Source organism: Rattus norvegicus, chromosome 5, assembly GCF_021556685.1.
Source record: "Rattus norvegicus strain SHRSP/BbbUtx chromosome 5, alternate assembly SHRSP_T2T, whole genome shotgun sequence".
Lineage (NCBI taxonomy): Eukaryota > Metazoa > Chordata > Mammalia > Rodentia > Muridae > Rattus > Rattus norvegicus.
In genome coordinates, this window is record NC_141538.1 from 109,038,408 (window position 1) to 109,061,398 (window position 22,991).

The 22,991-nt window shown below is 39.2% G+C and overlaps 2 protein-coding genes across 2 annotated transcripts; both read left to right on the plus strand.

Moving 5' to 3' along the window:
• The first annotated feature begins 202 nt into the window (after positions 1–202).
• On the plus strand, positions 203–757 carry LOC120103159 (interferon alpha-12-like). Its single transcript, XM_087551758.1, has one exon. The coding sequence runs from the start codon at positions 203–205 to the stop codon at positions 755–757; it is 555 nt and encodes a 184-aa protein (XP_087407884.1).
• Positions 758–18,302: 17,545 nt separating this feature from the next.
• On the plus strand, positions 18,303–18,857 carry LOC148005899 (interferon alpha-12-like). Its single transcript, XM_087551759.1, has one exon. It carries the CDS (start codon positions 18,303–18,305, stop codon positions 18,855–18,857), a length of 555 nt encoding a protein of 184 aa, XP_087407885.1.
• The last annotated feature ends 4,134 nt before the right edge of the window (positions 18,858–22,991 follow it).

Sequence of the window (22,991 nt, forward strand, 5' to 3'; positions counted from 1 at the left end):
AGAAAAAATGGCCAGAAGTAAGCAGAGAGTGAGGTAAAGAAAGTGAAAAGAGAATTGGGAAGCTAGGGGAGGGCATTCAGAAAGGGGAAAGTTGAGTTTGCCACTATTTAAGATAGATGCACACAGCAGGGTTATCAGAGAACCTACAGGGGAAGACTCAAACACGGTGCTCAGAGAGTCATCAGCATCTGCAAGATCCACGATGGCTATGGTTTGTGCATTCCTCACGATTCTGGTAGTTATGAGCCACTGGTCAACCTGCTGTCTAGGATGTGACCTGCCTCGCACTCATAACCTCACAGTCTTGAAACAAATGAGTCGACAGTCCCCTGTCTCCTGCCTGAAGGACATAAAATACTTTGAACTCCCTTTGGAGAAGGTGGATGCCCAGCAGATCCAGAAGTCTCAAGCCATCTCTGTACTGCAAACTCTGACTCAGCAGGTCCTGACCCTCTTCGAATCAGAGGAGTCACGTGCTGCTTGGAATGAAACCCTCCGATTGTCATTCTGCAATTACCTCTACCAGCAGCTCAAAGATCTTGAAGCCTGTCAGAATCAGCAGGTTGGAGTGCAGGAAGTTCCCTTGACCCAGGAACCCTCCTGGCTGGCTGTGAGGGAATACTTCGGCAGGATCACCATGTACCTGAAACAGAAGAAACACAGCCCCTGTGCCTGGGAAGTGGTTAGAGTAGAAGTCGGGAGAGCCCTGATTTATTCAGATATGTTCCTGGCAAAACTGAGTGAAGAGAAGGAATGAGTTCTGAGACAAAGTGGAGAGGATTCTCCTGGACTACAACATTGCATCTCACATTATGAGCAATTATTTTCAATATGTTAAACTCTTTTTGTATCTGCATCCATTTGGTTATTTATTTATTTATTTATTTATTTATTCATTGATTGATTGATTGATTCATTTATTTATTAGAATGCTATAATGTATGTTAAGATATTTATGCTAAATCTTTTATTCTTTTATTTTTACTATAGCTAATTGTCATTTGCAATTAAATTATTTTGAATTCAAATAAATTTGCTTTATAAGACACTTTGTATTAATTTGCTCTCTTTCACATTAATAATTATTTTTAACATTAGAGTCTACACTGTAACTATTGTACAAATGCACACTTTCTAAATATCAGAGCAGAAAGACATATACAGTGCGCAGTTTTTAGACAAGCCCTAGGTATTTTCACCTACTTCTCTATAGCATATAGTATTCTTCTGGATGGATAAACAGCATGCTGTGCAGAAGACAACCAGAGAGTCTTGCTCCTAACATTCCTTAGTCCACTTTGACCAAATATGTCCTGGTTTAATTTAGCACCTGATTTCCTTGATCTCATATACTTATCTTCTTTTATCGATAATGAGTTTAGTTGTTTGAGGTTCTAAAAATTAGTGAGGTCATGTAGAGCAGTGCAAAACAGATAAAACAATGACTAGTCTGCCTATAGGGCACAGAAAGGGAAAACAAAAAGAACGTGGGATTTACACCCACTCCTCATAGCCTCATAATCCAGTCCTAGGAATAAATCCAACCAGGGGAGAGAAATGACTCTAAAATTAACCCTTTGAAACACTATTCCGTCTGTATTTCCGGGACCTTTCCTCTTCCCACTTTCTACTTCTCTGTTTGTTACTCTTCTTCCTCCTCCTCTTTCTTCCTCCTCTCCCTACTCCTCATTGTTCTACTTTTGCTCCATCTTCTTTGAATCACTAGTTGTGTATGGTACAGCACCATCTCATGGAGCATGGTAGCCGCTCTCAGGGGTCCCATCCCTGATGATACTGGAATCTCTTTCCTCCAGCTCCAATATTTTTCCATCGTTCCTCAGCTGGAGGTGGAATTGCCTGTTTTCCAAGCTGATATTTTGTCTGGCCTGGTCATGTCAATTCAGTCATAGCCACTCACAGTTCACATGAGTAACTATTCTGTTGTGTTCAAGAACATGGCTTTGCTGAGTCATCCACTGCCTCTGGCTTTTCCAATTCTTCTACTCCCTCTTCTTCAATGGTTCCCGAGGCCAAAATATCAGCTCTTCATTTTCCCAGTGACCAGTTGTGAGTCTCTGTTCATTGGCAGGGAATATAAGAGTTCTGTGGTAAGTGTTGGCCAGTGCAGGAGCCCCCTCTTAGATGTAAGCTCTAATGTCAAATCAGGTATGTGACAGGATGAGTTCAGCATTTGGTTCTTTGTTACCTTCATGGCTCCACATGTATTTTAAGTAGGATCCTTCTGAGAGAAATATTACTGAAATTTTTATGCAGATTGCATTGATAATGAACATCACCTGAAAATATAGTCACTTTCATAACATTATTTTACGAATGGCCATAGATCTTTTCCTTTTCTCATAGTTTCGAACATTTTTGCTACTACTCTCTTGCTTAGATGACACATCTGTGTCTTTTTCAGCTTTCATTTCAATGACATCATATCTTTAGTTCAGTGCCACAAACCAACCTCAGGGTTTTCTTTCTAGGAAAGAGAAGAGACACAGAACAGAATTGGAGACTTTGACCATCAAACCAACACCTCAGGAGAGATGAAAGGGTAAATGTAAATGTACAGAGAGTTGAGACACTCAAAGCCCTTGCTGTTTGTCACGATTAAATGAATTATTCTACCTTTAGACACATCGGACATGGAAGACTAATCACTGAATTGAATATTCAATAATAACAGAGGCTAACAAATATTTGGGCATCAGTGTCTTAGACTGAATCTGAAAGTGGAAGTACAGGCAAATGTATATATTATGTATGATATGCTGTATGTGTGATATAATACCATTAATTATGTATGTGCATGGATGTATGTGTACATATGTGCTCACATACAGCTTTGTCTCATAGACTCCCAGTACCTCCCTGCTGCTCCAGACCCCATCTTACATCCTCAGAGCCCTTGTTTCCCCCTCCCTGATGCAGAAAGCCCCAGTGTGTGTTTCTCATTCTCTCCTCATTACCCAGGTCTGCTCACTCTACAAATGTTGTCTATCCTTTACATCTGTGTTCCTGACTGGAGGTTTTTTGAAAACATATTTGCCCCAGTGAAACCAAAATCAAGGAGTTCAAGGTTTGAATGAAACTCAGTATAAGAATTTTTCTTAAGTTTAGACGATAGACAATGTTCTTCTAAAGACCTAAAGCTGACTGTTTCAACAAGGAAAAGAAATAGAAAAAAGAAAAAACCAAAAGACAGGAAAAAGAGAAGGAAAGAAGAAAGGGGAAAGACGGAAGAAGAAAGAAGGAAAGAAAGAAAGGAAGAAAAAAAGGAAGAAAGTAAAAGGAAACCAATCTTCAATTATGATAAAAATTTGGAGAAGAGAGCCACCTACTGGCTTGGCCTGAGAAGAAAAAACAGAATCCAATTCTGGGGAGCTTTTCTTTCTTTACAGAATTCAGTTTCCTGGCAGAGTTTCCTCCACACTGAAGCAGACTTTTGTCCAGTAGAACTGAATTCAGAAAGACTCCATTCCCTCCAAATGCACCTTAGAAAGGTAAATCCTCTCCTGTCCATATCCCATGTCATCTGAACATTTTACAGGTATATATAAAAAGGAATTCTGTGTCATTTCCCTCTAGTCTTCTATAACTGAAGTTCTCTGGAGAAGGAGGGGTCTGTGTGCAGTCCCTTTAGTAGGGACTCACAACCAAACTCACGTCCTTTTGATCATTAGGTAAGGCCTTGTGAAACTGAGACAACCAACCCTGAGCTAGGAATGCTGAAAAAAATAGCATCTGAGCCCACAGAAGGGATTCTTTAGCTGCTGCTCTGCCTGACGATGCCAGCAACAGTGAGTTTGCTAAATGCAAGGATCTATGGCCGTCTTCTGATATGTGACCTCAAGAGTTTAGGCAACCTACTCCACGATGGCCTGTCCATGAGGTGCAATGTGAATCCGTGTTCCAGACCATGGTCAATAAATTGATGCAGAGTAACACTTCATATGTCTATTGGTAAGATTGTTGTTTTACAGGGGCCGAGATCAACATATCAGAGACTCTTGATTCCTCGGACTCTTTGAGGTTTGAAGGACACTTGAACAGAGGAATACAATGTGTGTCTCTATGAAGAACTGCCAAGGAAATCTCTAGACCTTCAGTTCCCTCTTACGAGTAAGTTTTCAATTACAACTACTTCCTCCTTGAGGTTTTGTTTTGGCCCTGTACTCTGAGATCAGGAGAAGGATGTCTCTGTCTCATTGGACAGTAAACATGCTCAGAGGAGTGGTGTCATGTCTGATTCCTCACAGGGAGCAGAGGAATAGGTAAGGAATTATATATGATGGAAACATACATTGGTAATCTGTGTGTTTGAACAAAATCATGTGATATGAAGGTTTGCTGCAGAACTGGCAATTGAAATAGACTTTGCTGGGGACAGCAATTATTGGATAAATGACTATTGGTTTGACTGCTAAACACATGTTAGATATGACTTCCTTTACTGTTTCTTTGCTGGCTATTTTTAGTGTAATCTTCATCACTTTCTTGGTTATATAATAAAATTATTATGAAATATTCCAGGTAACATCCTGCTCAGATAATACATAATATCATATTGTGTTTCACTTGTTTCTACTAAACAAAATTTGGGAATCAAGAGACAGAAATACAAGTACTGAGACAGGAGAATTCAGTAAGTGACAAAGTACTGAGCCATCATTCCTGTACACAGAAGCACACCTGATTCAATGCACACTGAATTCACACAGAAAGGACCTGGGAGTCAGGGAGCATCACGTTTGTCCATAAGGACCTATCCGTGTAGAGTAATCATGTGGTTTTGTTCTATCAATTTTGTTCATGTAGTGGAACATGTTGATGGTTTAGCGTATATTAAACCATCCCTGCATGCCTGGGATGAAGTCAACTTGATCATGATTGTTTTGATGTCCTCTTGGATTCGGTTTGCAAGAAGTTTATTGATTATTTTGCGTCGATATTCATAAGGGATATTGGTCTGAAGTTCTTTCTTTGTTGGGTCTTTGTGTGGTTTATGTATAATAGTAATTGTGGCTTCATAGAAGGAATTTGGTAGCACTCCATCTCTTTCAATTTTGTGGAATATTTTGGATAATATTGGTACGAGGTCTTCTGTGAAGTTCTGATAGAATTCTGCACTGAACCCATCTGGACCTGGGCTCTTTTTGGTTGGGAGACTTTTAATGACTGCTTCTATTTCTTTGGAAGTTATGTTGTTGTTTAAATTGTTTATCCTCATTTAACTTTGGTACCTGGTATCTGTCTAGGGAATTGTCCATTTCCTGCAGATTTTCAAGTTTTGTTGAATATAGGCTTTTGTAGCAGGATCTGATGATTTTTTGAGTTTCCTCTGATTCTGTAGCTATGTCTCCTTTTCATTTCTGATTTTGTTGATTTGGACACACTCTCTGTGTCCTCTCGTTAGTCTGGCGAAGGGTTTATCTATCTTGTTGATTTTCTCAAAGTACCAGGCTTTGGTTCAGTTGATTCTTTGTATAGTCCTTTTGGTTTCTACTTGGTTTATTTCAGCTCTGAGTTTGATTATTTCCTGCCTTCTCCTCCTCCTGGGTGTATTTGCTTCTTTTTGTTCTAGAGCTTTAAGGTATGATGTCATGCTGCTGATACATGCTCTCTCCTGTTTCTTTCTGCAAGTACTCAGAGCTATGCATTTTCCTCTTAGCACACCTTTCATTGTGTCCCATAAGTTTGTGTATGTTGTACCTTCATTTTCATTAAATTCTAAGAAGTCTTTAATTTCTTTCTTTATTTCTTCCTTGACCAGGTTATCATTGAATAGAGCATTGTTCAACTTCCATGTATATGTGGGCGTTCTTCCCTTATTGTTATTGAAGACCAGCTTTAGCCCGTGGTGGTCTGATAGGACGCATGGGATTATTTCTCTCTTTCTTTATCTGTTGAGGCCCGTTTTTTGATCAATTATATGGTCAATTTTGGAGAAAGTACCATGAGGTGGTGAGAAGAAGGTATATCCTTTCATTTTAGGATAGAATGTTCTTTAAATATCTGTTAAGTCGATTTGGTTCATGACTTCTCTTAGTCTGTCTATGTCTCTGTTTAATTTCTGTTTCCATGACCTGTCCATTGATGAGGGTGGGGTGCTGAAAACTACTATTATTGTGTGAAGTAGTATATGTGCTTTGATGTTTAGTAACGTTTATTTCATGTATGTAGGTATTTGGAGCATAGATATTTAGGATTGAGAGTTCATCTTGGTGGATTTTTCCTTTGATAAATATGAAGTGTCCTTCCTTTTCTTTTTTGATGACTTTTGGTTGAAAATCAATTTTATTTGATATTAGAATGGCTATTCCAGCTTGCTCCACAGACCATTTGCTTGGAAAGTTGTTTTCCAGCCTTTCACTCTGAGGTAGTGTCTGTCTTTGTCTCTGAGGTGTGTTTCCTGTAGGCAGAAGAATGCTGGGTCCTCATTGTGTATTCAGTTTGTTCATCTATGTCTTTTTATTGGGGAATTGAGTCCATTAATGTTGAGAGATAATGAGGAATAGTGATTGTTGCTTTCTGTTATATTCATATTTGGATGTGCGATTACGTTTGCATGCTTGTCTTTTCTTTCTTTGTTGCAAGGCAATTAATTTCTTGCTTTTTCTAGGGTGTAGCTTGCCTCCTTATGTTGGGCTTTACCATTTATTATGCTTTGTAGGGCTGGATTTGTAGAAAGATATTGTGCAAATTTGGCTTTGGAATATCTTGGTTTCTCCATCTATGTTAATTGAGAGTTTTGCAGGATACAGTAACCTGGGCAGGCATTTGTGTTCTCTTAGGGTCTGTATGACATCGGTCCAGGACCTTCTTGCTTTCATACTCTCTGGTGAGAAGTCTGATGTAATTCTGATAGGTCTGCCTTTATATGTTACTTAACCGTTTTCCCTTACTGCTTTTAATATTCTTTCTTTATTTTGTGCATTTGGTGTTTTGACTATTATGTGACGGGAGGATTTTCTTTTCTGGTCCAGTTGTGTAGGCTTCTTGTATGTTAATGGCTATCTCTTTCTTTAGGTTAGGGAAGTTTTCTTCTATGATTTTGTTGAAGATACTTACTGGAACTTTGAGTTGGGAAACTTCACTGTCTTCTATACCTATTATCCTTAGGCTTGATCTTTCCATTATGTCCTGCATTTCCTGTAAGTTTTAGGCCAGTAGCTTTTTTCCATTTTCCATTATCTTTAAAAGTTGTGTAGATAATTTCTATGGAATCTTCTGGTCCTGAGATTCTCTCTTCTATCTCTTGTATTCTGTTGGTGATGCTTGTATCTACGGCTCCTTTTCTCTTCCTTTGGTTTTCTACATCCAGGGTTTTCTCCCTTTGTGCTTTCTTTAATGCTTTTTTTCCCATTTTTATTTCCTTCACCTGTTTGATTGTGTTTTCCTGGAATTCTCTAAGGCATTTTTGTGATTCCTCTCTATAGGCTTCTACTTGCTCATTTATGTTTTCCTGCATTTCTCTAAGGGAGTTCTTTATGTTTTCCTTGCAGTCCACCATCATCATGATCAAGTGTGATTTTAAATCTAGATCTAGCTTTTCTGGTGTGATTGGATATTCAGTGTTTGATTGGTGGGTGAATTCGACTCTGATGATCCCACACTTTAGTGCTTGGGTTCCTGTGCTTGCTTCTCGCCATCAGGTTGTCTCTGGTGTTACTTTGTTCTGCTATTTCTGACAGTGGCAAGACCTTCCTATAGGCCTGTGTCAAGAGTGCTGTATACCTGTTTTCCTGTTTTCTTTCAGCCAGTTAGGGGAACAGAATGTTCTGCTTTCGGGAGTGTAGTCTTTCCTGTCTACTGGCCTTCAGCTGTCCCTGTGGGCGTGTGTCCTGAGTCCACCAGGCAAGTCACTTGGAACAGAAAAGTCAGTCTTACCTCTGGTCTCAGGCCTGAAGTTGCTTCTCTGGGGCTGCATTTCAGCTTTCTGTGAGGGCAGCAACCAGAAGGGCCTGCCCCGCCTTTTCTCGGGTCCCTGTGCACAGCGTTCCTCGATGGAGCTAGGCATTTTCCTCTAGAGTCAGAAATGTGGGCAGAGTGTAATCTCTTCTGGGTTCCCAGGAGTGTCTGCCCCTCTGAAGGTTTAGCTCTCCCTCCCACTGGATTTGAGTGCAGGAAATTTTTTGACCAGGTCCCTTCAGATCAGGGCAGTGTCTGGACCGCAGGGGACATCCAGATTGAGTGCCCCTATCTGCCTGTTCTCAGAGGCCCTATACAGTTTGCTCTCGGGCCAGGGATATGGGCAAGGGTGGGCAGTACTGGTGGTCTTTCCTGCCCTGCAGTCTCAGGAGTGCCCACCTGTGTGGGCGGTGAGCTTTCTTCCTAGGGTTTTGGGAGCAGGGAGCTGCAGGCCAGGATCAGCGAGTTTAGCTCTCCATCTAGAAACTGAAAGTGTCTGGTCCCAGAGGAATTTTGCCTCTGTGTGTCCTGAGTCCACCAGGCAGGTCATTTGGAGCAGAAAAGTTGGTCTTACCTCTGGTCCCGGGCCTGAAGTTGTTCCTTGGGGGCTGCGTTTCAGCTCTCCATGAGTCTACCCTCTTGAGGTCTTTCCATGTATGTGATATTAACTTTCTATTGGATGAAAGATTGGTAAAGGCCTTTTTTTTTTAATCAGTTGGTTGCCATTTTTTCATATTGACAGTGTCCTTTGCCTTACATATTTTTTTCAATTTTATGAGGTTCCATTTGTCCATTCTTGATCTTAGAGTATAAGTCATAGTTGTTCTGTTCAGGAAAATTTTCCCTGTGCCTATTTATTCGAGGCTATTAGTTTCAGTGTATCTGGTTTTAGGTGGAGGTCTTTGATGCACTTGCTCTTGAGCTTTTACCAGGACATAAGAAGGTGTCAATTTGCATTTATCTACACGCTGACCTCCAGTTAAAACAGCACCATTGTTGAAAATGTTCACTTTTTCCATCAAGCAGTTTTAACCCCTTTTGTCAATGATCAAGTGACCATAAGTGTGTGGGTTCATTTCTGGGTTTTTGAATTCTGTTCCATTGATCTTCCTGCCTATCTCTGTACCAATACCATACAGTCTTTTTCTTTCATCACGATTTTCCCATTATAGAGCTTGTGGTGAGGGATGGTGTTTGTCCCAGAAGTTCTTTTATTCTTGAAAATAGTTTTGCTGTCCTCCACTTTTTGCTTTTCCAATGAATTTGCAAATTGCTCTCTCTAATTCCATGAGTAATTGAATTGATGGGGATTGCATTGAATCTGTAGACTACTTTCGGCAAGTGGCCATTTTTATTATATTACTCTTTCCAACCCATGAGCATGGGCATTCTTCCATCTTCTCAGATCATCTTCTATTTCTTTGTTTCTCCATCTATGATAATTTGAGTTTAATGGTGTAGTACCTTGTGCTGGCATTTTTGTTCTCTTAGTGTCTGTTAGACATATCCCCAGGATAATCTAGCTTTCATAGTTTCTTTTGAGAAGTTTGGTATTACTCTATTAGGTCTGCCTTTGTGTTCCTTGATCAGTGCATTTGGTATTATTTTGGGATAGGAGGTATTTCATCTGTCGTCCTCTCTGTTTGGTCTTTTGTAGATTTCTTTTATGTTTATGGGCATTTCTCTCTTTTGGTTAGGAAACATCTCCCATAATTTTCTTTCTTTTTTAAAATTTATTTATTTTTTTTCCTTTATTAACTTGAGTGTTTCTTATTTACATTTCGATTGTTATTCCCTTTCCCGGTCTCCGGGCCAACATCCTCCTAACCACTCCCCATCCCCTTCTATATGGGTTCACCTCCCCGTCCTCACCCTATTACCCCCCTACCCCCAACAATCACGTTAACTGGGGGTTCAGTCTTAGCAGGACAAAGGGCTTCCCCTTCCAATAGTGTTCTTACTAGGCTATTCCTTCCTACCTATGAGGTTAGAGCTCAGGGTCAGTCCATGTATAGTCTTTAGGTAGTGGCTTAGTCCCTGGAAGCTCTGGTTGGTTGGCAATGATGTTCATATGGGGTCTCGAGCCCCTTCAATCTCTTTCAGTCCTTTTTCTGATTCCTTCAATGGGGGTCCCATTCTCAGTTCAGTGGTTTGCTGCTGGCATTTGTCTATGTACTTGCTGTATTCTGGCTGCGTCTCTCAGGAGAGATCTACATCCGGCTCCTGTCGGCCTGCACTTCTTTGCTTCATCCATCTTGTCTAATTGAGTGGCTGTATATGTATGGGCCACATGTGGGGCACGCTCTGAATAGGTGTTCCTTCTGCCTCTGTTTTAATCTTTGCCTCCCTATTCCTTGCCATGGGTATTCTTGTTCCCCTTTTAAAGAAGGAGTGAAGCATTCACATTTTGATCATCCGTCTTGAGTTTCATTTGTTCTAGGCATCTACGGTAATTCAAGCATTTGGGCTAATAGCCACTTATCAATGAGTGCATACCATTTGTAGTTTTCTGTGATTGGGTTACCTCACACAGGATGATATCTCTCAGTTACCTCCATTTGCCTATGAATTTCATAAAGTCATTGTTTTTGATAGCTGAGTAATATTCCATTGTGTAGATGTACCACATTTTCTGCATCCATTATTCTGTTGAAGGGCATTTGGGTTCTTTCCAGCTTCTGGCTATTATAAATAAGGCTGCTATGAACATTGTGAGCACATGTCTTAGTTATATGTTGGGGCATCTTTTGGGTACATGCCCAAGAGAGGTAGAGCTGAGTCCTCAGGTAGTTCAATGTCAATTTTCTGAGGAACCTCCAGATTGATTTCCAGAATGGTTGTACCAGTCTGCAATCCCATCAACAATGGAGGACTGTTCCTCTTTCTCCACATCCTCGCCAGCATTTGCTGTCACCTGAGTTTTTGACCTTAGCCATTCTCACTGGTGTGAGGTGAAATCTCAGGGTTGTTTTGATTTGCATTTTCCTTATGACTAAAGATGTTGAACATTTCTTTAGGTGTTTCTCAGCCATTCGGCATTCCTCAGCTGTGAATTCTTTGTTTAGCTCTGAACCCCATTTTTTAATAGGGTTATTTGTCTCCATGCATTCTTATTTCTTGAGTTCTTTGTATATTTTGGATATAAGCCTTCTATCTGTTGTAGGATTGGTAAAGATCTTTTCCCAATCTGTTGGTTGCTGTTTTATCCTGACCACAGTGTCCGTTGCCTTACAGAAGCTTTGCAGTTTTATGGGATCCCATTTTCGTTTCTTGATCTTAGAGCATAAGTCATTGTTGTTTTGTTCAGGAATTTTTTTCCAGTGCCCATGTGTTCGAGATGCTTCCCCACTTTTTCTTCTATTAGTTTGAGTGCATCTGGTTTGATGTGGAAGTCCTTGATCGACTTGGACTTAAACTTTGTACAGGGTGATAAGCATGGATCGATCTGCATTCTTCTACATGTTGACATCCAGTTGAACCAGCACCATTTGCTGAAAATGCTATCATTTTTCCATTGGATGGTTTTTGCTCCTTTTTCAAAAATCAAGTGACCATAGGTGTGTGGCTTCACTTCTGGGTCTTCAATTCTATTCCATTGTTCTATCTGTCTGTCTCTGTACCAATACCATGCAGTTTTTATCACTATTGCTCTGTAATACTGCTTGAGTTCAGGGATAGCGATTCCCCCAGAAGTCCTTTTATTGTTGAGGACAGCTTTAGCTATCCTGGGTTTTTGTTATTCCAGATGAATTTGCAAATTGTTCTGTCTAACTCTGTCAAGAATTGGATTGGTATTTTGATGGGGATTTCATTGAATGTGTAGATCACTTTTGGTAAAATGGGCATTTTTACTATATTAATCCTGCCAATCCATGAGCATAGGAGATCTTTCCATCTTTTGAGGTCTTCTTCAATTTGTTTCTTCAGAGGCTTGATATTCTTATTGTACAGATCTTTTTCTTGCTTGGTTAAAGTCACACCATGGTACTTTATATTATTTGGGACTATTATGAAGGGTGTCATTTCCCTAATTTCGTTTTAGGCTTGTTTCTCTTTTGTGTAGAGGAAGGCTACTGATTTATTGGAGTTAATTTTATACCCAGCCACTATGCTGAAGTTGTTTATCAGCTTTAGTAGTTCTCTCGTGGAAATTTTGGGATCACTTAAATATACTATCATATCACCTGCAAAGAGTGATATTTTGACTTCTTTATTTCCAATCTGTGTCCCTTTGATCTCCTTTTGTTGTCTGATTGTTCTGGCTAGAACTTCAAGATCTATATTGAATTAGTAGGGAGAGAGGGGGCAGCCTTATCTAGTCCTTGATTTTAGTGGGATTGCTTCAAGTTTCTCTCCATTTAGTTTAATGTTAGCAACTGGTTTGCTGTATGCGGCTTTTACTATGTTTAGGTATGGGCCTTGAATTCCTATTCTTTCCAGGCCTTTTATCCTGAAGGGGTGTTGAAGTTTGTCATATGCTTTCTCAGCATGTAATGAAATGATCATGTGGTTTTGTTCTTTCAGTTTGTTTATACAATGGATCACATTGACGGTTTTCTATATATTAAACCATCCCTGCATGCCTGGGATGAAGCCTACTTGATGAAGGTGGATGATTGTTCTGATGTGCTGTTAGATTCGGTTTGCCAGAATTTTATTGAGTATTTTTGTGTCGATATTCATAAGGGAAAGTGGTCCGAAGTTCTCTTTCTTTGTTGGGTCTTTGTGTGGTTTAGGTATAAGAGTAATTGTGGCTTCATAGAAGGAATTCGATAGTGCTCCATCTGTTTCAATTTTGTGGAATATTTTGGATAGTACTGGTATGAGGTCTTCTATGAAGGTCTGATAGAATTCTGCACTGAACCCATCTGGACTTGGGCTCTTTTTGGTTGGAAGACCTTTAATGAATGCTTCTATTTTGTTAGGAGTTATGGGGTTGTTTAACTGGTTTATCTGTTTCTGATTTATCTTCAGTACCTTGTATCTGTCTAGGAAATTGTCCATTTCCTCCAGCTTTTTAAGTTTTGTTGAATATAGGCTTTTGTAGTAGGATCTGATTATTTTTTTTCATTTCTTCTGATTCTGTAATTATGTTTCCCTTTTCATTTCTGATATTGTTAATTTGGACACACTCTCTCTGTCCTCTTGTTAGTCTGGCTAAGGGTTTATCTATCTTGTTGCTTTTCTCAAAGAACCAACTTTTGGTTCTGTTGATTCTTTCTGTGGTCGTTTTTATTTCTACTTGGTTCATTTCAGCTCTGAGTTTGATTATTTCCTGCCTTCCACTACTCCTGGGTGTATTTGCTTCTTTTTGTTCTAGAGCTTTTAGTTGTGCTTTCAAGCTGCTGACATATGGTCTCTCCTGTATCTTTCTGCAGGCACTCAGAGCTGTGAGTTTTCCTATTATCACAGCTTTCATTGTGTCTCATACGTTTGGGCATGTTGTACCTTCATTTTCATTAAATTCTAAGAAGTCTTTAATTTCTTTCCTTCTTTCTTCCTTGACCAGGTTATCATTGAGTAGAGCAATGTTCAACTTCCATGTATATGTGGGCATTTTTCACTTATTTTTATTGAAGGCCAGCTTTAGCCCATGGTGGTCTGATAGGACACATGGGATTATTTCTCTTTTTCTTTATCTGTTGAGTCCTGTTTTTTGACCAATTATATGGTCAATTTTGGAGAAAGTACCATGAGGTGGTGAGAAGAAGGTTCATCCTTTCATTTTAGGATAGAATGTTCTATAAATATCTGTTAAGTCCATTTGGCTCATGACTTCTCTTAGTCTGTCTACGTCTCTGTTTAATTTCTGTTTCCATGATCTGTCCATTGATGATAGTGGGGTGTTGAAGTCTCCTACTATTATTGTGTGAGGTGCAATGTGTGTTTTGAGCTTTAGTAAGGTTTCTTTTACGTATGTAGGTGCCCTTGTATTTGGGGCATAGATATTTAGGATTGAGAGTTCATCTTGGCGGATTTTTCCTTTGATGAAGATGAAGTGTCCTTTCTTATCTTTTTTGATGATTTTAGTTGAAAATTGATTTTATTTGATATTAGAATGGCTACTCCAGCTTGCTTCTTCCTACCATTTGCCTGGAAAGTTGTTTTCCAGCCTTTCACTCTGAGGTAGTGTCTGTTTTTGTCTCTGAGATGTGTTTCCTGTAGGCAGCAGAATGCAGGGTCCTCATTGTGTATCCAGTTTGTTAATCTATGTCTTTTTATTGGGGAGTTGAGTCCATTGATGCTGAGAGATATTACGGAATAGTGATTATTGCTTCCTGTTATATTCATATTTGGATGTGAGTTTATGTTTGTGTCCTTTTCTTCTCTTTGTTTTGTTGCCAAGACGATTTGTTTCTTCATTTTTCAGGGTGTTGCTTGCCTCCTTATGTTGGGCTTTACCATTTATTTTCGTTTGTAGTGCTGGATTTGTAGAAAGATATTGTGTAAATTTGGTTTTGTCATGGATTATCTTGGTTTCTCCATCTATGTTTATTGAGAGTTTTGCAGGATACAGTACCCTGGGCTGGCATTTGTGTTCTCTTAGGGTTTGTATGACATCTGTCTAGGATCTTCTGGCTTTCATAGTCTCTGGCGAGAAGTCTGGTGTGATTCTGATAGGTCTGACTTTATATGTTACTTGAACTTTTCCCTTACTGCTTTTAATATTCTTTATTTGGTGCATGTGGTGTTTTGACTATTATGAGATGGGTGGAGTTTCTTTTCTGGTCCAATCTATGTGGAGTTCTGTAGGCTTCTTGTATGCTTATGGGAATCTCTTCCTTTAGGTGAGGGCAGTTTTCTTCTATGATTTTGTTGAAGATATTTACCGGTTTTTTGAGCTGGGACTCTTCACTCTCTTCTATACTTATTATCCTTAGGTTTGATCTTCTCATTGAGTCCTGGATTTCCTGTATGTTTTGGACCAGTACCTTTTTCTGTTTTACATTATCTTTGACAGTTGTGTCCATGATTTTTATGGAATCATCTGCTCCTGAGATGAAGTATAGCCATGTGACACAGTGGCATTTGTTCTGGAGAGAAAGAGAGATATCAAGGAAATAATTTTGTCTGTAATGAGTCACCTGTGTGAATAAAGAGGAAAACACCATCTGGGTCTCCATCCTGAAGAGACTTTGTGCTATGAAGTTTCTGCTCAATCACTGCCTAGTTCCATAAGTACAAGGATTCATGGGCATCCTTTCTGCTTAAAGTAAAAAAAACAGAACTAAGGCTGAAATATCTCTTAAAGTGCAATGAACACTTAGTAAATGTATCAAATAACTGTCCATGTGCATGTGCACGGGTATACCTGTCACGTGTGGTTTGTATGTGTTTGTGCATGCTATGTCTCCAAGAAAGAGCAATGGACTTTCAGACAGAGACACAGGTTAAGGGATCCTGTTCTCTCTATATTAGCCCTATGCACACACTTACTGGGTTCCTACATTTCCTTCATCCATCTAATCATTTGAAAATTATCCTTCACTTGGTTACGTGGATCCACAGGAATGATAGCAAAACAGACTACCTGGTTTAAGGATCTGAACAGGGCCATTAGAAGGCTATGGAGACTCTGGGCATGGAAGGGCGCTGAGAAAGTCTGCAAAGCCAGGGAAATCATTATCAGGCTTAGCAGACACAGAGAGATGAGGGGACATAGTTCCTAAGTGTCTGACAGTGCATACCCTGAGAGTAGAAAAATCTAAGCCTATCAATATCACAAAAGCAAATATGCCAGTTAGATACATTTTTTCCCAGAAAGGAAGGATTGATTCTATTATTGTCGTACAAAGATGGCCTTTTTAAATATATAAAAGCATACATAGAACACTTATTTTCACCACTAAATAAATTCAATCATTTCTAACTTTGAAAATGAATGGACAGACTTTAAACTCTGCAAATACAAAAAAATTACTATTCAAACTCCTTATTGTTGTGAGAAGGTGTAGGTAATCTAAAATGGCTTCTACTGTGATTTGACAAGAACATTTTGTAAGGTACTGACTGATCCTAAAATATCCTGAGCTTAATGATAAACATTGCCTGTTGATTTATTTGGTTTTAATAGCACTCCTGTCATAGAGCGGGAGTTCTCAAGCATTTGAAACACAAATTTCAGATATTTACCCATATGTTTTGATTTGGATGCAAAATGTTACTAGGGTTCAACATGTTGGAGGTTGGTACTCAGGGAAGCAGTGTTTACAGGATACCCCTCACATCCTCCAGGAATAAACTTTATCAATGAAAACCCATTGATTATTTCAGATTAGTAGTCTATGAGGCAGTGAGGCTTTGCTGGAGGAAGGTTAGGGGGCTGCTTCCTAATTACAAACTTTTCCTGTCTGCCTCTTGGAGACCATGTAATGAGTAAATTTTTGAGACTCACGGTCTTCCCACTTTGCAATGAATTCAGAATCCATTGGTGTTAATAGCCTATAGTTAATAGTTATGCGAAAAAAATGAATGAAAATTTAAGCTTTCAGATTTTAAATATCTTATTCCTCTCATGTATGTGTGGGAATGTCTTATGCATGTATGTGTATATGTTTGTCTGTATGAGTTTATTTGTCTGAATGAGTCTATGTGCCTATATGTCACTCACTGTGCTTACGTATAATTAACTGTTGTGCCTGGATGTGTGTATGCATTTTTCTATATTTGAGTATGTATATGTGTGAGTTTGTATTAGTTATGCATGTGCATGTAGGCAAAGTTTGTGAATGTTTGTGAGAGTTTTTGGGAATTCGTTCATGCGTGTATGTGTCTGTGTCTGTGCCTCTGAGAGTATTTATGTTTGAATGATTGCAAGTGTATATGGGGAAACCTGTACATTTGTAGGCATATGGTTTTTGTTTGTTTAGTGTGTGCTCATGTATTGAAAACTGTGTTATATGAGAGAGGTAATATGTGTGTGTGTGTGTGTGTGTGTGAGATTTGGGGTGATATACATATACATATATACATGTGTGTGTGTGTGCGTATGTTTGTGTATACAAGTATTGTGGGAATATATATGTGTACCTGGGTAAGTCTGTGTGTGTATTGATGTGTGTGTGGGTATGTATATGTGTGTATATCTGTATTCATGTCTCAGTCTTTTATGTGTGAGCATAAATATGCAAAAATGTTCATTTTATGTCTGTCTGTATATTTTTTATGTATGTGACTGTTTGTTCATTTGTGTATGTGAGTGCTTATCTTTGTATATGTGTGTAGGTGTGTTGTAGCTATGTGTGTATTGTGTGAGTGTGTTTGCATATTCCTATGCATCTGTATATATGAGTGGTCTGTGTGTCTGCATATGCATAATGAGTGAATTTATTAAATGTGTGTTTGTTTCACTTTGTGTGTGTATATGTATGAGAGGGAGACATAGGGAGGGAGAGAGAGAAAGAGAGAGAGAGAGAGAGAGAGAGAGAGAAAGAGAGAGAGAGAGAGAGAGAGAGAGAGAGAGAGAGAGACACACACACTGAGACAAGGAGAGTGAGTACTAGGTACAAGCTTGCTTTGCTATGAATGTGGAGTTCGGAGGCCATCTTACAGGTCTTGGTTTTGTTCTGCAACCTTGTGTTCTAGAAATCAAACCATGATTATAAAGCTTGAACATAAGGCTTTTTCCACGTACAGCCCTCAGGGTGCCATGAAAATCTTTGGATAAAGAGCTAGTTTACAGCCGTAGCTATATTTACTTTAACAAAATTAATATAAAGAAAATAACTTTATTTTAGCCTTTAAACAATATGAAATTTTGAAGTATACCACTATCTCGGTACGATTTCCGTAGAGACAGGGTTTTTCTGTGTAGTCATGACTTGTCTGGAACTTGCTCTGTAGAATGATGCCCTAACTCTTTTGCCTATACAATGCAGCTGCCAGGCCAAAATAGTATTTCTAATTTAGAAAGATTTTGCACTGCCCTTAACATTTTGATGCAAATATTTATGTACCTGGCATAAATAAAATTAAAAATAATTGTAAATGAATTAAATACCTTTTAAATACAACCACAGAGAAAATTTTGTGTTTGCAATAGATGTATAAATTTCTAATAAAGACTACATATCTATAGAATAGCAGTTAATGACAATTTTAATGTAATTTAAGAGAAGTCATGTAGCATAGCTTTCTGAGGGTGGCAGTGAAAGAGAAAGTAATAATGGAACCCAAATCCTTGAGATAAAATGGCCAGAAGCAAGCAGAGAGTGAGGTAAAGAAAGTGAAAAGAGAATTGGGAAGCTAGGGGAGGGCATTCAGAAAGGGGAAAGTTGAGTTTGCCACTATTTAAGATAGATGCACACAGCAGGGTTATCAGAGAACCTACAGGGGAAGACTCAAACACGGTGCTCAGAGAGTCATCAGCATCTGCAAGATCCACGATGGCCATGGTTTGTGCATTCCTCACGATTCTGGTAGTTATGAGCCACTGGTCAACCTGCTGTCTAGGATGTGACCTGCCTCGCACTCATAACCTCACAGTCTTGAAACAAATGAGTCGACAGTCCCCTGTCTCCTGCCTGAAGGACATAAAATACTTTGAACTCCCTTTGGAGAAGGTGGATGCCCAGCAGATCCAGAAGTCTCAAGCCATCTCTGTACTGCAAACTCTGACTCAGCAGGTCCTGACCCTCTTCGAATCAGAGGAGTCACGTGCTGCTTGGAATGAAACCCTCCGATTGTCATTCTGCAATTACCTCTACCAGCAGCTCAAAGATCTTGAAGCCTGTCAGAATCAGCAGGTTGGAGTGCAGGAAGTTCCCTTGACCCAGGAACCCTCCTGGCTGGCTGTGAGGGAATACTTCGGCAGGATCACCATGTACCTGAAACAGAAGAAACACAGCCCCTGTGCCTGGGAAGTGGTTAGAGTAGAAGTCGGGAGAGCCCTGATTTATTCAGATATGTTCCTGGCAAAACTGAGTGAAGAGAAGGAATGAGTTCTGAGACAAAGTGGAGAGGATTCTCCTGGACTACAACATTGCATCTCACATTATGAGCAATTATTTTCAATATGTTAAACTCTTTTTGTATCTGCATCCATTTGGTTATTTATTTATTTATTTATTTATTTATTTATTTATTTATTTATTCATTGATTGATTGATTGATTCATTTATTTATTAGAATGCTATAATGTATGTTAAGATATTTATGCTAAATCTTTTATTCTTTTATTTTTACTATAGCTAATTGTCATTTGCAATTAAATTATTTTGAATTCAAATAAATTTGCTTTATAAGACACTTTGTATTAATTTGCTCTCTTTCACAATAATAATTATTTTTAACATTAGAGTCTACACTGTAACTATTGTACAAATGCACACTTTCTAAATATCAGAGCAGAAAGACATATACAGTGCGCAGTTTTTAGACAAGCCCTAGATATTTTCACCTACTTCTCTCTAGCATATAGTATTCTTCTGGATGGATAAACAGCATGCTGTGCAGAAGACAACCAGAGAGTCTTGCTCCTAACATTCCTTAGTCCACTTTGACCAAATATGTCCTGGTTTAATTTAGCACCTGATTTCCTTGATCTCATATACTTATCTTCTTTTATCGATAATGAGTTTAGTTGTTTGAGGTTCTAAAAATTAGTGAGGTCATGTAGAGCAGTGCAAAACAGATAAAACAATGACTAGTCTGCCTATAGGGCACAGAAAGGGAAAACAAAAAGAACGTGGGATTTACACCCACTCCTCATAGCCTCATAATCCAGTCCTAGGAATAAATCCAACCAGGGGAGAGAAATGACTCTAAAATTAACCCTTTGAAACACTATTCCTTCTGTATTTCCGGGACCTTTCCTCTTCCCACTTTCTACTTCTCTGTTTGTTACTCTTCTTCCTCCTCCTCTTTCTTCCTCCTCTCCCTACTCCTCATTGTTCTACTTTTGCTCCATCTTCTTTGAATCACTAGTTGTGCATGGTACAGCACCATCTCATGGAGCATGGTAGCCGCTCTCAGGGGTCCCATCCCTGATGATACTGGAATCTCTTTCCTCCAGCTCCAATATTTTTCCATCGTTCCTCAGCTGGAGGTGGAATTGCCTGTTTTCCAAGCTGATATTTTGTCTGGCCTGGTCATGTCAATTCAGTCATAGCCACTCACAGTTCACATGAGTAACTATTCTGTTGTGTTCAAGAACATGGCTTTGCTGAGTCATCCACTGCCTCTGGCTTTTCCAATTCTTCTACTCCCTCTTCTTCAATGGTTCCCGAGGCCAAAATATCAGCTCTTCATTTTCCCAGTGACCAGTTGTGAGTCTCTGTTCATTGGTAGGGAATATAAGAGTTCTGTGGTAAGTGTTGGCCAGTGCAGGAGGCCCCTCTTAGATGTAAGCTCTAATGTCAAATCAGGTATTGTGACAGGATGAGTTCAGCATTTGGTTCTTTGTTACCTTCATGGCTCCACATGTATTTTAAGTAGGATCCTTCTGAGAGAAATATTACTGAAATTTTTATGCAGATTGCATTGATAATGAACATCACCTGAAAATATAGTCACTTTCATAACATTATTTTACGAATGGCCATAGATCTTTTCCTTTTCTCATAGTTTCGAACATTTTTGCTACTACTCTCTTGCTTAGATGACACATCTGTGTCTTTTTCAGCTTTCATTTCAATGACATCATATCTTTAGTTCAGTGCCACAAACCAACCTCAGGGTTTTCTTTCTAGGAAAGAGAAGAGACACAGAACAGAATTGGAGACTTTGACCATCAAACCAACACCTCAGGAGAGATGAAAGGGTAAATGTAAATGTACAGAGAGTTGAGACACTCAAAGCCCTTGCTGTTTGTCACGATTAAATGAATTCTTCTACCTTTAGACACATCGGACATGGAAGACTAATCACTGAATTGAATATTCAATAATAACGGAGGCTGACAAATATTTGGGCATCAGTGTCTTAGACTGAATCTGAAAGTGGAAGTACAGGCAAACGTATATATTATGTATGATATGCTGTATGTGTGATATAATACCATTAATTATGTATGTGCATGGATGTATGTGTACATATGTGCTCACATACAGCTTTGTCTCATAGACTCCCAGTACCTCCCTGCTGCTCCAGACCCCATCTTACATCCTCAGAGCCCTTGTTTCCCCCTCCCTGATGCAGAAAGCCCCAGTGTGTGTTCCTCATTCTCTCCTCATTACCCAGGTCTGCTCACTCTACAAATGTTGTCTATCCTTTACATCTGTGTTCCTGACTGGAGGTTTTTTGAAAACATATTTGCCCCAGTGAAACCAAAATCAAGGAGTTCAAGGTTTGAATGAAACTCAGTATAAGAATTTTTCTTAAGTTTATACGTTAGACAATGTTCTTCTAAAGACCTAAAGGTGACTGTTTCAACAAGGAGAAGAAATAGAAAAAAGAAAAAACCAAAAGACAGGAAAAAGAGAAGGAAAGAAGAAAGGGGAAAGACGGAAGAAGAAAGAAGGAAAGAAAGAAAGGAAGAAAAAAAGGAAGAAAGTAAAAGGAAACCAATCTTCAATTATGATAAAAATTTGGAGAAGAGAGCCACCTACTGACTTGGCCTGAGAAGAAAAAACAGAATCCAATTCTGGGGAGCTTTTCTTTCTTTACAGAATTCAGTTTCCTGGCAGAGTTTCCTCCACATTGAAACAGACTTTTGTCCAGTAGAACTGAATTCAGAAAGACTCCATTCCCTCCAAATGCACCTTAGAAAGGTAAATCCTCTCCTGTCCATATCCCATGTCATCTGAACATTTTACAGGTATATATAAAAAGGAATTCTGTGTCATTTCCCTCTAGTCTTCTATAACTGAAGTTCTCTGGAGAAGGAGGGGTCTGTGTGCAGTCCCTTTAGTAGGGACTCACAACCAAACTCACGTCCTTTTGATCATTAGGTAAGGCCTTGTGAAACTGAGACAACCAACCCTGAGCTAGGAATGCTGAAAAAAATAGCATCTGAGCCCACAGAAGGGATTCTTTAGCTGCTGCTCTGCCTGACGATGCCAGCAACAGTGAGTTTGCTAAATGCAAGGATCTATGGCCGTCTTCTGATATGTGACCTCAAGAGTTTAGGCAACCTACTCCACGATGGCCTGTCCATGAGGTGCAATGTGAATCCGTGTTCCAGACCATGGTCAATAAATTGATGCAGAGTAACACTTCATATGTCTATTGGTAAGATTGTTGTTTTACAGGGGCCGAGAGCAACATATCAGAGACTCTTGATTCCTCGGACTCTTTGAGGTTTGAAGGACACTTGAACAGAGGAATACAATGTGTGTCTCTATGAAGAACTGCCAAGGAAATCTCTAGACCTTCAGTTCCCTCTTACGAGTAAGTTTTCAATTACAACCACTTTCTCCTTGAGGTTTTGTTTTGGCCCTGTACTCTGAGATCAGGAGAAGGATGTCTCTGTGTCATTGGACAGTAAACCTGCTCAGAGGAGTGGTGTCATATCTGATTCCTCACAGGGAGCAGAGGAATAGGTAAGGAATTATATATGATGGAAACATACATTGGTAATCTGTATTTGAACAAAATCATGTGATATGAAGGTTTGCCTCAGAACTGGTAATTGAAATAGACTTTGCTGGGGACAGCAATTATTGCATAAATGACTATTGGTTTGACTGCTCAACACATGTTAGATATGACTTTCTTTACTGTTTCTTTGCTGACTATTTTTAGTGTAATCTTCATCACTTTCTTGGTTATATAATAAAATTATTATGAAATATCTCCAGGTATCATCCTGCTCAGATAATACATAATGTCATATTGTGTTTCACCTTTTTCTACTAAACAATTTGGGACTCAAGAGACAGAAATACAAGTACTGAGACAGGAGAATTCAGTAAGTGACAAAGTACTGAGCCATCATTCCTGTACACAGAAGCAGACCCGATTCAATGCACACTGAATTCACACAGAAAGGATATGTGAGTCAGGGAGCATCACGTTTGTCCATAAAAACATATCTGTGTAGAGACACACAATGTACGATAGAGACTGCCAGTTTAGTCAAGATTCAGGATTGAGAATGTTAAAATGTCCATATCCAGTTCTCTGTGTCTATTATT

What these genes read in the sequence shown, in the direction of transcription:
- LOC148005899 (XM_087551759.1), top strand. Translation starts at nt 18,303, where the DNA reads ATGGCCATGGTTTGTGCATTCCTCACGATTCTGGTAGTTATGAGCCAC.
- LOC120103159 (XM_087551758.1), top strand. Translation starts at nt 203, where the DNA reads ATGGCTATGGTTTGTGCATTCCTCACGATTCTGGTAGTTATGAGCCAC.